This window comes from Lissotriton helveticus, chromosome 8, assembly GCF_964261635.1.
Source record: "Lissotriton helveticus chromosome 8, aLisHel1.1, whole genome shotgun sequence".
NCBI lineage: Eukaryota > Metazoa > Chordata > Amphibia > Caudata > Salamandridae > Lissotriton > Lissotriton helveticus.
The window spans coordinates 939031688-939049794 of NC_136069.1; the positions used below are offsets into that span (position 1 = coordinate 939031688).

Here is an 18107-nt window from a genome sequence, read left to right on the forward strand (position 1 = left end):
TGCCGGGAGCCCGTCAGGGCCCGGCGCTTTGCTATTGGAAAGGGAGAAAATCACTTCCCGTAATTCCTCACCGGTGAGCGCAGCGCCCAATTCAGTCTGGTGGGCAGCAGTAGCTGTTGGGAGCCGTAGAGTCGTTAGATAGTCCACAATCTCCACCACAGTGGCCCGCAGCTGTGAGCTATACAGGGACTTGTAATGTGACGTGAACGCCTCGTGGATCTGCGTCTGGGTATAGACCTCGACGCCCTGGGTCGTGCGGATCGACAGGACCGACGCGGATTGCGTGTCCTGCCGTATCAGCCACGACAGCAGCCTGCCAGGTTTGTCCCCCGCGTTGTGACTGCGCGCGGAGTGGGCTGCGAAGTTAACGTTCTTTAGGCGCTCTAGCAATACAGCGTGAGCCGCTCTGGCCGAAATCAGTTGGGAATCGTCGCCCCCCGTCGCCTCCCGCTCCTTATCTAGTAGTGCCTCCTCCACCCTTATCAGATCCCTCTCCACCTGACCTCGTATGCCCGCCTGCACACTGAGGCAGCCTCCCCGGGGGACCGCCTTGAAGGCGTCCCACACAACTCTCGGTGAGGAGGTCGAGTCGTCGTTGTCTTCGAAATATTGTATGATTCTCCTGGACATCTCCTCCCGGAAAGGTGTGTCAAGCAGGAGGTCCGGTTGCAAGCGCCATGTGGGTACGGGCGGACGCGGGCGCCGCCATCCATAGACCAGTGTGTGCGGGTTATGGTCCGAGTGCGTCCGTCCCAGATAATCTGCGTCAGTCACGGAGGAAATCAGGGCGCGGGACAGCATGTATCGATCCAACCGGACATGTAGTGAATGGGCTCCCGAGTAATAAGAATACACCCGGGCGGTGGGATTTCTGACTCGCCAGGCATCGTGTAAGTTCCATTGTGTTGCCCAATCAAGCAGGGCCTTGGAAGTTGCTTGCGCTGGGGCGATCGCTGCTGGGGGGGACGAGCGGTCAAGGGAAACATCCAGTACGCAGTTGTAATCCCCACCCACCAGCAAAGATACGTCTGGCCAGGGCGCAATTACTGCTGACAAGCGCGTGAAGAATTTCCCCTGCTCTACATTAGGTGCATATATGGAGGCTATGACAATCTGTTGCCCGTCTAGCCTGCCCTGTATGAAGACGTAGCGTCCCTCAGTGTCGATATTGCTGTGTGTTAGTGCGAATGGAACCCGGGGTCTGACCCAGATCAGGGTCCCCCGTGCGAACGCTGAAAAGGTGGTGGGTAATATCTGCCCCCTCCACCTACGGCGAAGTGCGGCTACCTCAGCGGTGACCAGGTGCGTCTCCTGTAGTAGTGCAATCTGGACCTGATGTCGCCTAAGGTATGAGTACACCTGGTATCTACGTGAGGGTGTGTGCATGCCCCTGACATTCCAGGTACAAAATTTAACCGTAGCCATCACAGTGTGCCTTGTGCCCAAGCGCCTGCCCTCCCCCCCCAACCCCCAGCCCGCCCCACCCACACACGCACAGCAGCCGCGAACAGTGACCATTGTTTCCCCTCGCCCACCCACACAGGCCCAGGGATGCATGTCGTAACTTATCAATGTCCACACTAGTCTCAAAAGGAAGAACTTTAACAGAAACATAATACCAAAAGGGCGACAACAGAACAAGTCGCCGCCCAAACGCTCAATCGAGCTCAATCAATCCGTGAGTTCAATGGGGGTATGACGAAGTTTAGCACTTGGATGAACAAGTCAGTTCAAGTCGCCAAGAGAGCCGTGGCGGCTCCCCACCACGGGCAGTGGGTCAAGGGTCACCAAAAGTCAGTGGCAGCGTCCGCAGACAGATCAGAGTTCCCAATGTCACTGGTCTCAGACAGTCCACCCCAGAAGGGGGATCCCATCTGCCATTCCCTCGGGGGGGACACACTCACCTCTGGGGGTCCGTCCACCCCTTCAGACACTCGCACCCGGTAATGTGCCATAGGGACCGCTCCGGCTCCTCTCTCGTTGTCACGGGAGGTCCGTGACGGATCGGCAGGGGGGGGGATCAGGAGTGGAGCTCAGATCCCGGAGAAGGGGCTGAACATAGCTGCCGTGGTTCCCAGTAGTGCCGTCGTGGACCTCCGGCCGAGCCTGCCTTAGAGGTGATCAAGCTGTTCCAAGATGCCAGTTGCAACGGCCTAGCCCGGACTAGGTTGAGGGGAGTGGCTTATACAATCTGATCCGATGTTTGGGGTGTGACATCCGGCAGGCCCTCCGTGTTCGTGTCATCTGGCAGTCCGTACATGAAGTCGTCGTCTTCGCTCCCGCGTGATCTTGGGCTTGCGTTGGAGATCAGGATGGGTGATTGTGATCCACTGATCTCAGCTACTATTCGAATGGCCCCCTGCTGTTCAGCGTGTATTTGCTCCGGAGTGGGTCCGATTTCCGCGTCCGTGGTTGGCGACCCGGCCCTCGAGGCGTGTCGTTGTCTCCGCCTACGAGTACCTCGATTTCGGCGCTGCTCCTTCGGCGCGGGTACGTGGTTCGCATCTATTCCTGAATCCAGCCAGGCCGCCGCCGCCTCTGGAGTATCGAAGAAGTGGGTTTTGTCCTGCGCCACCACTCTGAGACGTGCTGGGAACAGCAAGGAGTACTTGAGAGCCAGGCGTCTGAGCCGATGTTTCACCTCGAGGAACGATTGACGCCGACGCTGGACTTGGATGGTGTAATCAGGGAAGAACATCACCTTGGCGTTGTCTACCTGTATGTCCGATAGTTTCCGCGTTTCGCGGAGAATGGCGTCCCGGTCACGGTAGTTCAGCACCCGCATAAGCATAGGCCTCGGGTTGGAGCCCTCCGGGGGTGGACGGGATGGTACCCTGTGCGCCCTTTCCACCACAAAATGTGGAGACAGTGTGCCTTCTGGTAGGAGCTCTCTGAGCCAGGTCTCCATATGTTCCGCCGTCTCCCTCCGTTCCCATCGTTCCGGCAGGCCCACTATGCGCACATTGTTCCTTCTGGCCCGTCCTTCTGCATCCTCCGCCCTGTCCTCGAGAAACTCCACCCGGTTGAGTAGGTCACGGACGTGCTTCTCCGTCTGCGACAGCTTGGGCGTGGTCTCCGCCATCGTCTGTTCCAAGGTCGTGGTGCGGTCGGACAGTTTCTTGTGGTCCGCGCGAAGGAGCGTCAGGTCCACAGCCACCTTATCGATCCTGTTCTCTAGCGACGTACGGGTCAGCTGCATGGATTCCTCCAGGCGTTCCATGGCCGCCAGCATAGTGTCCAGTTTGGAGGTGGTTTGGTCAGTCTCTGTGTTCTTCACCATCTTCCCTTTGCTCAGTGTCCCACCGGTGCCGGACTTTGCTCTGGTCCCTCCTGACATGAGGGTGGTCGTCACGGGTAGGCAGCCGATTGGGCAGGCACTTGCGGTGAACACTGACGGGGTCCGTGTGCTCTGGTCTCTCCCGGTCAGGCCGTCAGCTCCGCCCTTGCCGGGTGGCGCGCAGGATTCTAGACGCCACCTAGCGATGTGTGGGGCACGTGGAGGTCAGCACCGGGGCGGCCGGAGTGGAGAATGCGGGGCTGTCCTGGGAGCTCACCCGCGTGGGCCCGGGTAGGCCACTGTGGACAGGGCCGACTGTGAGATGTGCCGTTGCAGCGTGGCCGCAGTTCGTGTGTCGTGCGGGCCGGGCTCTTCGGCGCTGGATGGGTCCTGCGTCGACCAGCGGCTATACTTGAACAGCGGGAGGGTGCTGGTGTCTAGGAGGTGGGGCCGCACAGTCTCCGTCGCTGGTTGTTCAGGCCCAGGGGGGGATGTCGCCAGTGCGGGCCTCCAAACAGTGGAGCACGACCGTCCTCCGGTATCCGCTAATTGTGGCGGGAAGTCCCCAGTGCCGGCAGGCAAGGCGGGTCAGTGGCACAGGGCGCCGCGGGCCAGAGTGGCGTGCCCGCTTGTAGCTTCTGGGATCCCTGCGCTGTGGGTTCGCCGGGGGGCACCGGGCGTTGTGGTACGGTCCCTTCCCTCTTGCTGGGCCAGCGTCGAGGCGGTGGGCGGGTGCAAGGGCCCAGGGGGCAGAGCGGGTCAGTCCTCGCTGTAGCCTGTCGGGAGCCAGGGGCAATGCTGTCCAAATGGGCCCCCAGAGACCCGAGTGCAACCCTTCTCTGGTGCTCACAGGGCTTGGCAGGATGCCTCCAGAGCCGGTGGGCAGGGCGGGCCGATTTCACCGCCAGTTGCAAGCCAGGGTGGTGTGCCTTACAGTAGTGGCTGGGGCTCCTGCGCAGCTGGTGCGCCGGTGGGCAGCCGGCGTTGCGGCGCGATCTCCTTCCCCCACTTGAGCGCACCGGGGAGTGCACACTTGTCGCGGCCTACCTCGATGGGTTGGATCCCCGGTCTCGGGTAGATGGGGCCGCCGACCGGAAGTGAGCCCCGGGCGGGCAGGCGCCGTGGCAGTCGGCGGTCGGAGGGTCAAGTACTCCGATCCTTCCGAAAATTTCGGTGATGGCTGACCAGGTCCCCAGGTGCACTCGGTTCGAGTTTGGGCCCGGTAGCACTAGAAATGGAGGAGAAATAGCCCGTGGAAGGGGAGCCGCGCTCGGAGCTCAGCTCGGGCACGTCTCCTCACATCGCGTACTTGGCCACGCCCCCCTGGGGAGCGTACTATAAGGAAAAAAGAATGATAGACTTTTCAAATACTGTATGTTAATTGATTGTTGGTTTTGTTGATTATTTTTTAATTTCTTTATTTTTTAAGCAATTATTTATTATTGTGATTGTGTTTCAAAATTTAATAACATTTCTAACATTTCACTGTCTGAAATGTCGTCATTTTCATTGAACATAGTTTGTAATCTCTGAGGGTGTAAAATGTCCTCATTTTGAAGGAGGTCATCTACTGCTTGCACACATTGCAGTAGTTCTTGGTCCCAAGTTTCATCCATAAATTCTATATAATTTGGATCAATTAATTCTTGGCTGCTCTCTTGCAGGACAATTTGAAATGAAACTTTGTGTTCGCCTTCCATGTTGCCTGAAATTTGGATAAAAAAATTATTTATTAGTAGAGATAGGGCACTGTTGGGATTAATTTTAGATAGGCAGTTTTTATCAGTGAATTTATCTTTGGGCAGTGTATAGTATCAGAGTGGAAGTAGGAATATAAAAAAGTGTATGTGATTTAACGTAAGTAATTTCATAATTATACAAGAGAAACCTAACTCCATCCATAACTATAACAGAGAAGTCTATCTAAATCTATAACTACTACAGAGGGATAGTATATAACTATCAGAAAAAGTTTACCATATTAACTTTTGGTGCACAATATACTTCAGTTTTAAAAATAACAACTTACCTTTACAAAGAAGTTGAAGTGATTAGTGAAAATCCAATTGAAATGTACAACAAGAAGTAGTAGTCAAAATGGCTGTGTTTCCTTCTCTTCCTTTATATATATTCAGGTATATAACCAATCAAATGTCAGGTAATAAAAGTAGAAAATGAAAGTAACATTTTCATTGGTTGTCAATTCCAACACTTCAGATGTGTTTTGAGAAGTAATTTACCTCACGGTATTTAGAGAGGTCTACAGGCTAAATGGCTAAATGGAATTTCAATCAAATTTGTGAAAATGATAGGGATTGGTATGTAGTATGAGCTAATCTATATTTGGTGAGAGTGTCTCCAGTCGTTTTTCTGTAAATTACTTTCCCACCTTTTTTGATGGTGCGCTTCCCGGGGAGCGCCCCGGAACGCGAACTTCAACAAGCGTAACTTTGATCTGCAACCCTGAGTAGGCCTCACCTTAAACAAACCTCTGGATAGGCCACACCTTATCGTCATCCTGAATTAATCATTTAAAATGTTAGGGACAGATTTATGATAGGTGTATGCCTCTTTTGCGCCACTGTGCGTCACTTTTGTGATGCAGCGGCGGTGCAAAAGATTTGCTATGAGGCGACAAAATTACAAATTGATGCATCTAGGCAGATGTGTCATGCTGTAAAAAACCCGTGCCACATGAAACCGATGCAGCAGTGATGCAAAAGATGCACCATGTTGCAAGACAGGCCTGACTTCATCTCCAACAAGATAAGAAGCTAAGTCTTCTGTAAATGTCAAAATTGTTGTATATTTTGCTCAACTCTTCTATGTACTCTTTGATATGCTAGACTCCATCTGCACTATGAGATACCTAACCAAAGGCAACACAGGTGATGTGATTGTGAAATGAGGAAAAGAAACTCTGTTTCTCCTTCAATCTTTTCCCTTGTCTTTTCTAATTTTTAAATACATGTTTTAATATTTTTCAAATGTTTGTTCTCTCTTTCACAGATTGAAAGTATAAAAACAAAAAGTGAGTAAGTTAACGACAATTATAAGGTAAATGTTTTGTACTCTTTTCGTTACATTTCTATCACATTCACCTACTAGTAGTTCAACAGCTTCATTTCTTTAACCCTCAGTTTCCTGCCTTTGCTACTTCCCTCATTCCTTTCTCTATTACCTACTTACTCTACTCCTTCCACTCCTTTTCTCAGTCCCTCTCTTCTCATAGTTCCTCACTCTTGTTCACTCACTCCGTCTCTATTACTCTTAGTGTCTTTGACTGATCACTCTTTCACTACTTGTTCATTATGCTTTCTCTCTGTAGTTCAAGCACACTAAGGGGCATATTATCAACACAGCCAATAAAATTATTGCTGTTTTTATTGGAAGAAAACTGTTGCAAAAGTGGTTTTAGCGGCAGTTTTCCGCCGCAAAGGCGGCTTTAGCGACACATTTCTGCCGATAAAAGCTGCAAAACTTTTATTGCCTATGTTGATGATATGGCTCTATGTTATTTACATTTCTTTGCTGTTTCAATTAATCTTTTCTGTTATTTTTTCTTTTCTGTTTTCTGTTTTTTCTCTCTGTTATTCCACATGTTTTAATCTTATTTTGAACATTCACTCACATTCTCCAAGAAACTCTTCTTTGTTATTGTTCTACTCTCTTTTTTTTCTTTCACTTCCTTATCTATTTTGTTTTTCACAATTATACCCTCTTCCATCTTTTCTTCGGTAAATAGATCTATTAAACAGTATCTCTGGTTTACTCCCTATAGCTGTCTTTCTTTTAACATTACTCTCTGTTTACTTCCCTTATACTTACTCTTCTTTTTTTTTTTTTTTTTTTTTTTTGGTTCGCTCCCGGTTCGCGAACCGGGAAGCGAACGGGGAAGCGAACTAAAAGAAATAGAGCTTGCCAGAGTGCTAAACATTCTAGCAAAATTTTTTTGAAAGGGGAGGTAGTTCTGAAAAGAACTTTTTTAAAAATGTTTTTGTTGTTTTATATTTTTTTTTATTTTTTGAACATTTTTTGTTTTTTTTGTATTTTTTGAACAGTTTTATGTTTTTTTTTTGTTTTTGATGGAGGGGAAACAACAAAAAACAGGCATTGAAAAGGGCTCAACAGGAGCAAAAAAAAAATTACTGTCTGGGGCGGTTAGGGCAATTGTGATTGTTATAAGCTAGGTTGATTAAATTAATGCTCATGTTACCACATGACAGCAATGCACTGCAATACATACAGGTATGTTTGATATGAGCAAAGTTCTCCTGAATGTTTGGCACGGTTTCCCGTGCCTCTGCTCCTGTCAACGATATCAGTGATGTTGACCTGGCCACAGGAGTTGTTGTTGGGTTATCTTGCATGTCACGTATCTCCGCCTGGCTGTAGTTCAATGGATGCCACCTGCTCATGTGACGATGCATCGTATAGTTACCGAAGCTATACTTTTTATCAGTGCCTCTAGATAACCGGTCTTTACAAATGAGGCAGGTGACATACCTAGCATTTACTTTCTTTTGCCCTCGAGGGAGTGAAAAAAACTGCCAAATAAAGCTGGCTTTCCGACGGGAAACCCGGGGCACCTCTTGTAAGAACTGTGGTCCTTCTGTCTCCTCTTCCTCTAGTTCATCCTTTCCTCCTCTGTGTTGCTGATGAACTGGGGAGGTGGTCCTCTCTTCCCATGAGGAGGTGGAGGTGGTGGTGGGGGTGCACCAGCTGAAGCAACTACTGAAGCCATTGCTCAACTATCAAAAATGGTCTTCCTCTCACAAAGATGAAAGTCAGAGTGAGGAAAGAAGGAGGGGTTTTCATCATTTGGGAAAAACAATAGTTCTAAACCAATGAAAAGTGTTATTTTTAGGTCACCTGACCTAGCCTTACATCATTATGAAACCAAAAGTGAAATGAACCAATGAAAAGTTTTATTAACAAGTCACATGACCTCTTACGCTTAAGTTACGCGCTGCGGAACGCGCCCCGGATCGCTTCCGGGTCGCTGCGCTTCGCGCCTCGGTTCGCGCTCCGGAGCGCTTCCGGGTGCGCTAACGCGGCGCGTCATAAGACGCATTACGCGGCAACACGATACGTCACGCTTTCGCGACGCGCCGCGGATCGCTTCCGGGGAGCTGCGCTTCGCGTCTCAGTTCGCGTACCGGAGCACTTCCGGGTGCGCTAACGCGGCGCGTCATAAGACGCATTACGCGACAACGTGATACGTCGCGCTTCCGCGACGCGTCACGATGTTGATTTCTAACGCGGCAGTTGCGCTAACGGAACGTTTACTGGTTCGCGGACTGGGTCGCGGCATCAAGATGAGCTAACGGGAAGCTTCCCGGTTCGCGAACCGGGAGCGAACAAAAAAAAAGTATTAAAAAAAAAATTATTAATAAACATATAAAATATATTTTTGGATTTAAAGAAGAATACATTTTACAGCTACAGATATTAGCTTTTAAAAAACCAATGAAATTCACTGAAAAAACCATAGGTTATAGACCATACATAGTTAGGAATTAGCATTTACAAAACCTTGAAAATTCACTGAAAAAACCATAGGTTATAGACCATATATAGTTAGGAATTAGCATTTAAAAAACCTTATTTTACTCACACAAAACCATTGAAATTCCATATATAGTTAGTTGTACTAACTATATATCGCGCACCCGCAATCCACTGCTGATGATGTCACATATTACATCATTCATGACATGGTCAGTGACATCACTGATGACATCACTGATGACATCTCAAATGACATCACTGATGACATCACTGATGACATCTCAAATGACATCACTGATGACATCACTGATGACTACATCCAGTGACTGTATAATTCTGTAAAGTTAAAATATGTCTTACATATTGAAGAATGAGTGGATGTATAAGTGTCTTGATGAAGGATTTAGTAGGGGCATGACTGACTGTATGAGTGACTGATTAAATGTGTCTCACTGAGTGCATGGGTTAGTGACTAAACTGTCTTAATTTGTGCATCATTATGTCTGTTGTTCTGTAAACTGCTGCATGTGTTGATCAGTAGCTATATGATTAACTGTATGGGTTATTGATTGGTCGCCCAAGCATTTGTATGGGAGACTGAGTGTGTGTGTGGGTGGCTGGGAGGTGTATGACTCTCTGCATAGATGTGTGAGCAGTTGATTGACTAGATGTATGGGTTCAAAAGTGCATGTGGAAACAGCTGTATGGGCGGTTGACTGTGTGCATGAGTGTATTGGTGAGTGAATGGATATCTCAGTGCTACATGTCAAAGTAAGTACATATGTAAAACACAGTACATGTGAGAGTTGACATATATAAATAACTGTGCATAAGAGCCAGTGAATGTGTGAGTGGCTGTATGGATCATTGTGAACTTGTATCCAGGATTGTATAAGTGAGTAAATATGTTTTAGTATATGTTTGAATAAGTAAGGTGTGTATAACTGTATAGTTGAGGAAATGGAGGTGTGATTGATTCTTTGCATGACTGACTAAGTGTCTGAGTAACTCCATGGATGAGTGACAGTCTATGAGTGTCTGTTTACACTGAGTGTATCTAAGGTTATATTAGAGTCTGAAGAGGTTCATCGTATTATCACATGAATGATGTCATCAGTGATGTGATCAGTAATGTCAAATGTGGAGAAGCGTGGCTCAGTAGTTAGAGGCGGCAGACCTGGAAGCTGAGATCGGCCGTGGACCAGGGTTCGATTCCCCGCCTCGGCGGGTCTCGGGCTCAAAAATTCCACGGACTCGACAATTCTCGCTCCGGTGCCTACTCGACTCATGGGGTCACACTCTGCGACTCTGGGCAATAGCTTGCTTAATCTCCACTACGGCCCCTCGCGGCGGGATGCCTGGCTTTCACCTTGCGGATACCCTGCTGGGGTATCTCACAGGGGAATACCAGGACGGGTTCCCTAAGCAAGCGCCTTGATACCTTCGGGTGATACGTGCGCTATATAAGTCGCAATACATTTACAAATGAGATGTCATCAGTGATGTCATTTGAGATGTCATCAGTGATGTCATCAGTGATGTCATTTGAGATGTCATCAGTGATGTCATCAGTGATGTCATTTGAGATGTCATCAGTGATGTCATCAGTGATGTCACTGACCATGTCATGAATGATGTAATATGTGACATCATCAGCAGTGGATTGCGGGTGCGCGATATATAGTTAGTACAACTAACTATATATGGAATTTCAATGGTTTTGTGTGAGTAAAATAAGGTTTTTTAAATGCTAATTCCTAACTATATATGGTCTATAACCTATGGTTTTTTCAGTGAATTTTCAAGGTTTTGTAAATGCTAATTCCTAACTATATATGGTCTATAACCTATGGTTTTTTCAGTGAATATATATATATATATATATATATATATATATATATATATATATATATTGCATTCTGGCTCCAAGCAGAGTGCCTATTATATGAGCCCAATAAGTGTGAAGCCCTGCATCAGGCTGTCATCAGCCTTCTTGGAAGGGCCACTCAAGGAAAGACAAAAGGCCCAGGCCCTATCTAGAAACTTCTCTCCCTCCAAAATCTAAATCTATGTCATAGTAGAACCCAATATACTATACAGGTGATAACTATAACAGGCTCAATACCTACTTCCCTTAGTGTTGTATTAGTTGTGCCCCGAATGTGTTTTTTTAACTTCAGTGAAGTCACTTCCTGTGATGTTATCAGGGTCAAACATCATTGTATATCACATTGTCTGATGTTATTGGGAGCCTTAAAGAGTAAATGAAACTGTTGATTTACAAAAAAGTGCACGGCATAACGCATAACTGTAACTTACCTGAGTCGCATTTAATAAACAGAACACGAAGCTGAAGATGGTTGCAGTTGTAGGATCCGTCTCTATGAGCAGGAGATAACCAATAACCCAGGTGATTCCTAGTGTCATAGCCACAGAGAGAGTACTTACTGCCTTCTTAATGTACGAGACATTCCGAGTACTGGACAACAAGATAAGAGAAAGACAATCTTGTCACAAATAAACAATAATAAGAAATTCTTTTCTTGTGTTTTACTTATTATAGCATTCGTATTTTTGTAGGTTTGTGTTATTTCTCATTAAAGGTCAATACATAAACATAGAATACACAAATTGTGGCAACCAAAGAGATCATACACAGCGGAAGTAATTGATGACATAGCATTATCTCTACTAGCAAAGTAAGACTAATAATAAAAGTATAAAACAAATCCCAAAATACACTGCACATTGGGGATAACAATAACTCTGCTTACTTGTGAGCTGTTTTCAAAATAGTTAGGCAATTTACATATGTTTTCTTCTGCTAAGTGTTTTTAACATTCTCTGTGGAATATAACCACAGTGCTAGAGGACATATGCTTCGTCAAACGTATCTAGCGTCCTTGTTATGTGGTTAATTATCCTTAATTATCACTATATTTATCATGTGTGTCTTACTTTCCTGGGCTCCTGAAATGTACCCCCAGTGAAGGGGGCCGTGAGTATAAGCAACTCTTACCGTGGAGCCAATTAGTTCAATACAAAAATATCGCTTTCTCAGAAACACTATGGTGCTCAGTTTAAATTAAGGCTGGGTGGGCACATGGGACATTATTTCGAGTTTGGCGGAGGCAGGACATCTGCCAGAAAGCAGCAGATGACCTCTCGGACATAATGAGAGGCCATATTCTCTTTAAATGAGACAGACAGGACATGTGCCACTGTCTGGTGGATGTCCCCATCTGAGAAACTCTAAATGATGCCATTCCTTCTAGAGTTAGGGTGAGAAAGTCAGGGCAATGAGAAGGGAGTGGAGATCCTATTAACTAAATATATCTAGCACAGATACAAAGGGAGAAATGTGGAGTTACAGATCGAAGACCAGACTTTAGTTCTGTGGTTAACTGCAACTGCGAAATGCAGGACCTGACCCTTTGTGCCAAGTCTTGAAGAGAATGATTAACTGTACAAAAAGAAAAGCAATATTAATTTGACCTTTCAAACAGAGGGATCCACAGATAGCATATGTTCTGGAAACGAATCCAAACAGAGAAGGGGATGTTAAACGATGCATGTCTTGGGTTGGTCATATATTCTTGACATCCTGTGGTCAAAGGCGCTGGAAGTCGGGTGCAAAAATAACTACGCTGGAGTTCAGCAGGCGAAAGAGAAATACATGTGCCTTGAAATGTTGTGTTTAGCTTGTTACATTTGCTGTGCTTTCAAAGACAAAGGTCAAGTGTCAGGCTATGCCTACTAGCAAATTGCTGCTTATTCAGAAATTAGTGTTTTCTTTTATTTCTCTTACTAAAAAATTGAGAGGATTTTAGAAAAGTGACCAGTGTGACAACTTGCTGGGGTGAAAGGAAAGGCTGCAGGATGTCTGTTTTTCCCTAACACAAAACAACATTTAAATACCTGTAAATTAACTATATACATACTTCAAAATATATCAGCAGTTAGGAAAACACAAATTAAGCATATTTTTCGTAATTCTGAAGTGTGATCTAAACAAAGATGTTATTATGATGAAAACAAATCAACACACTTTACTTGGTGATGTGTAAATGATATTCGCTGATACCTGATATCTGCACATGATCATTGTACCCTACATAATTTTACCAGTAAAACTGCACAGCGCTCCCTCACCAGTGCTCCATGCTCCGACATGCACCACCAGCATACCACACCCATACCACTTTCATGCTGAATGGGCATGGCACATTTGCTAGACTTGTTCGCTTGGAATTTTTACAGTCCCTATGACCTGAGTGATATAACATTATTGGCAGTGCCCCCACTCTGAAAATTGTTCCAGCTCCACTGCCTATGACCCAGATGTACTAATACACTGAGTTGGGTTGGAGTCACATCTGTCAAAAACCTTGTGCAGAGTGTTGGGGTGGGATTTAATATCCAATGAAAACCATGATTTGCATTGGACAGTATCCCAAAGTAAAACAGAAATGTGCTACACGCTACTCTACGTTAAGGGGATATTCCATGAGTGGTACAGGGGCATTACTATGTAACCTCCCATTGGTACTGACGCAAATCCCTATCTGCTAACTTTTTTAGACAGGCATTTGCGCCAAAATTGTATGCCTCCTCAAGGAAGGCTTAACGAGGAGACATGTTTCATTTCTCCTTATTTTTCCAACGTTGCACGTGTGCTGCATTGTACAGCATACATACAAAGTGGATAAAGTATTAAATAACAGTTTTTGTATTGCAACGGTTGCCTTCCAGTACAAAACCTATGCTGTAGAGTACGCAAACACCTGCATTACGATGCAAGGGTGTGTGCGTTGGCAGCAAAACTGCGCCATCACTCGGGAGAGAAAAATGCACCATATTTTAAGAGATGCGGTGAATATTTTCTCTATCCCTTTGATACAACATAACACAGCAACTTTGTTTGCTGTACTGCCTTGCATCATATATTAGATACATCTCACTCCATGTTTTTAGTTCTCAAAGTGCGTGCTCATCGGTGATAAACAGTAAGATCGGGGGAATAGTAAGCACACTGGACAGTAGTCTGTTAGCATGTTAAAGTGTGAATCACAAATATTTATGTCCCTTAGTATGGCACATTTTCCTTCTTCTTGGAGGCAGGCGAAATATTACAGCCACACAAAGAATATACACTAACATTTCCATGAACTGGACAGATCAGAATACATATACGACCACCAGGTTTTAGGAGATGTATTCACAATTAGAAGATGCGAGATATCTGGGCAATCTAAGCATTGACAACAAATGGGTAGTCTTATAGTTCATACTTCACAACTCCAACACACACATACACACAGTGGTTATTTGAGAACATACCAAGAATTATGTATAGTGATTATACTGTGGCAATGTAAGTATCCTAAACAGGCCAATATAATGATTACAACCAGGCAACTGCTGGATTCAGCCTTCACTAGGAACTAAAGGGTGATACTGAAGCATTCCTTCTGGGAGGCAGAATAGGTACTGTTTGCCATCACGGGAGGCTTCCGGGCTGATTTTGCCTAACAGTTGCAAGTCCAAATGCTAGATTTTGATTTGTAGATCACACTCTTTAAGCAGTTAGATTCAACGCCTAACAGGGAATACAAGCAGATCACGATGACTACTTGTCCTTGGAAATAGGCTACTCTGCCTTGGTTAAATCTGAAAACCTTAGTGCTGCAGGTATTATAAATTGTTATAAAAATGCACAGTATTAATGGTATGCAATGTTTACGACGCAACCATTACAACACCGTTCCATTACGACGCGGTCATAACAACGAAAGTTGTTACAACGAATTGCGCTGGGGGGCGCTCAAGGATAGTAAATCATTTAATTTACTATCCCAACACCTTCCCTACTATCCACGGGGACTGGTGCTGGAATAGTAAATAATTTTCTTTTTTTTTATTTGCGCCCCCCCAACGCAAGTCGCTGTAATGACTTGCGTTGTTACAACCGCGTTGTAATGGAACGCGTTGTAAAAGTGTGCGTCGTAATGACGTACATCCAGTATAAATATAATCCATATGTGAAGAGGCTTAAATCAGACTGTAGGAAATCAGATTGATAAAATATAGGGGAGAAGGGCTGTCGCCTTGATGTAAACTGTAACAGCAATGTAATCCAATTAGGTAAACATGTTTCTACTTTCCCTTTGTAGATTGGTACAAGGAGCAGAATGTCGTCAGGGAAAACTGCATGTGGCATATGTGCAACGACAGCAAAACAATATTGTAATTATGAAAATTAATAGGTTAACATTTCAGAACCGATCTAGTTAAAAAGATAAAAAATGATGATCAAAAGTAAGTACAACAAAACGAAGAACTCCCACCTGCAGGAATCAGGAGCTAATCCAAATGTAAAACAAGCATTGGCATAGACAATAGGTCTCACCTTTTGGCCCTTATAATTGTAAAGACATGCAGCATATTGAGTGGTATCAGTAGGGCTACACATCCGTGCAAGCAGCCAGGAAATGCACCGACTCAGAAGCCAAGTGCTGGATAATAAACACATAGGAGACATCATAAAAAGAAGCATACGAGAGCAGTAGGGTATCAAAAGACTGCAGCAATAAAATCAGGGTAGGTTGTGATTGGTTGGACGATGAATACCAACTTGTCATATGTGATTCCAGGAAACCACACCCTCTGGAAATGCTAGTTTGTTACAAGAGGGATGACATGAAAATAGAACAGAGAGAGCATGAAGCACAATGAGGGAAAGAACATTGTTAGAGGGAGCATAAATAGATAACAGGCAGATAAATAGATACCATATAGATTATAGATAGATGACAGATAACAGAAAGATAACAGATAGACAAACAGATTAATAGATAAACAGATAGATAACAGATTGATTGATAGATAACCGGATAGCTAGCTAGATAGATAACAGACAGATAGATGTTAGACAGATAACAGATGGAAGATAGATAGATAACAGACAGAGATAAGAGATAGACATAACAGATAGATAGATAGATAGATAGATAGATAGATAGATAGATAGATAGATAGATAGATAGATAGATAGATCTTGTATGTTGTGCACCTAATATAGTGCATTACAGTATCTTGTTGTAGCAGTGTCGTACTATGCTGTCTGTTTTTCTGCAGTGATGTAGTACAGTATAGCACATGGTACACCGCCATCAGGTGGAGGTTGAGTATGGGTTGAATTCTGTATTAAGGAATATGAAATCCACACGGAATAGTAGTAATACTTGTGGTGATCGCAGAATAACATTAAATGTACCATCTTTTATCAGCTTAAGGGTTTATCTTGTTGGAGTTGTTGAGTCTCGTTTTCTAAACAAAAAAACGTGGTCTTCGTATGTTGAGAGTTTGCACCCTAGAGAGCCCCTTGCTCTTCATCCAGTCAGTGGGGGAAATCTGAAGGCCTGACCAGAAGCTTTAAAGAGCTTAGAAATAAACGTTAAATTCAAGTTGTTCCCTTAGCCGATGGGTTTCGGGAGTATGCTGTAAAGCACTCCCATTTTAACATGCTCCTAAAATAAGAAATAGAGAAGCACTATAGATCGTGACACTAACCGTAATGGAATGGTGCTTGAAAGCAGAGAGTGGACAAGGCAAGGTAATAATAGTCCGACTAGTGGATTGTTAGGCATTTTAAAATTGAAGAAGTCCTTAGAAATACCACACGAGGGCGCACAAAACCAACCGATGACAGGTACTTTATTTTGAACTAGCTGGTACAGATTTATTGCAATCAATAGGCTATTTCTTAACAAATGCGAGTTGTGAGCCGGAAGCTTTTTTTTCTTTCTATTTTGGGATTAAATTTGTTATTCGCTCGAAGGCTGTGCTTCATCGGCTATGTTTGTTACAGTTTGAAGTGGGGGCCACTGAAGCACGAGCTGCAATCTGGGGGCACTTCAGTACACACAGTAGAGTTTCTCTTTTGAATTGTATTACCAACGAATGCAAAGTTGGCAGAGTTTGGCAAAGTAGTTGTTGTGTCCTAGAGGACACAGTCTAGTTGTTTGCTGCATGTAATGATACACTTAACACCCACCCACCACTGTGTCACGAGTCACGTGACACAGTCAATAAAAGGAGCCGAGCGCACGTGCTCGAGGCTCATTAACCCAGCAATCAATCGGTGTGCGTGTCCAGTTCGTATCTGCATGTGGGCCTATGGCCCAGAACACAACATTGGCGACGAGGAGTGGTGGCTGAGCCCAGCCTGCCACAGCCATTTTCGTCGTGGGTGAAGGGGGAGAGAGCAGAAGGGCGACAGCGTGCCCCCTCCCCCAGGAAACAGCACCGGCCGCCGAGTGACCCACGGGTCGTGTGCTGTGCCCTAGGCCCATGCACGGATGTCGAGGTGACCGTGAGCCGACCCTGCACCTCATGCGCCGTGCCTGCTGAGGAAGTGCGGACCATGCGGAGCCCACCCGCTGTGGTCGCAACCAGGTGCCCCACCAGAATAAGCGGACCGGACAGAGCCCACCTGCACCGGCCGCAACAGTGCCCCAACACGAAGCGGACCGACCGGAGCCCTCCCGAGTCGGCCGCAGCAGCAGGGACCCCCACCGGAGCGGAGTGCTGGCCGGGCGGAGCCCACGCGCCACGGTCGCAGGAGGAGAATAGGCCCATAGGCCGGAGGTGAGCCCGGGCACCGAGGAATGCCTGGGGGGCCGCGCAAGCAAGAAGCGACCCCCCCGTCTGACTGTGAAAAGCGGAGCCCACCTGCAATGAACAAACAATAAGCGGAGCCCACCCGCGTGGTCAGAGCGCCTTGTTGGGCGAGGTGTGGCCGAAAATACGTGAGTGGAGAAAGCAAGGCCAGCAGAGCCCACCCGCGGGTTGCCTGCAGCGTCCCGCTCCCCGCCGCGCAGTGTGTGAAAGGTGAGGCTGCTGCGGCGGCGGGGGTGACAGAAGAGAAAGCGGCAGTAGTTTGGGCCAGGATGGTAGCTCCGATCCCCGCCCGTGCAGCGAAATGTCAGGAAGTAGCTGCTGCAGGTGGGAAGGGAGCCGGGAGAGCGTGAGGCCCACAGCCGAGCCGAGCGGTACCAGCACACCCTCTGAGGAAAGAAGAAAGGCCGATTGCGATGGGCAGGAGGCATGAAGGACGGCCGGTAGCTCCCAGCTCCACGTGGAAGGAGAGGAGCTGCACCACCCCCGAGCAGCGTGGGCCCTGACCCCCCCCTCGCACCACAATTACTGAAATGCCTGCAAGCGGCCAGCGCCGCCGAAATGAACCAGAAGGTGGTGCGTGGCAGTACTGGCTGCTGGAGGGCCCCCTGCCACGTTTTTGAATGTGCCCGGACCCCCG

General features: G+C 46.5%; 1 protein-coding gene across 3 annotated transcripts in view; it reads right to left on the reverse strand.

The window, feature by feature from the left end:
- The window catches only part of ADGRG7 (adhesion G protein-coupled receptor G7), a 1657602-nt gene that overhangs the window by 126984 nt on the left and 1512511 nt on the right, over nucleotides 1-18107 (reverse strand). For all 3 annotated transcript variants that reach the window (XM_078657782.1, XM_078657780.1, XM_078657781.1), the window contains one exon: nucleotides 11108-11267. In XM_078657782.1, the coding sequence (XP_078513908.1) occupies nucleotides 11108-11267 (160 nt within the window). The remainder of the gene's footprint in view (nucleotides 1-11107; nucleotides 11268-18107) is intronic.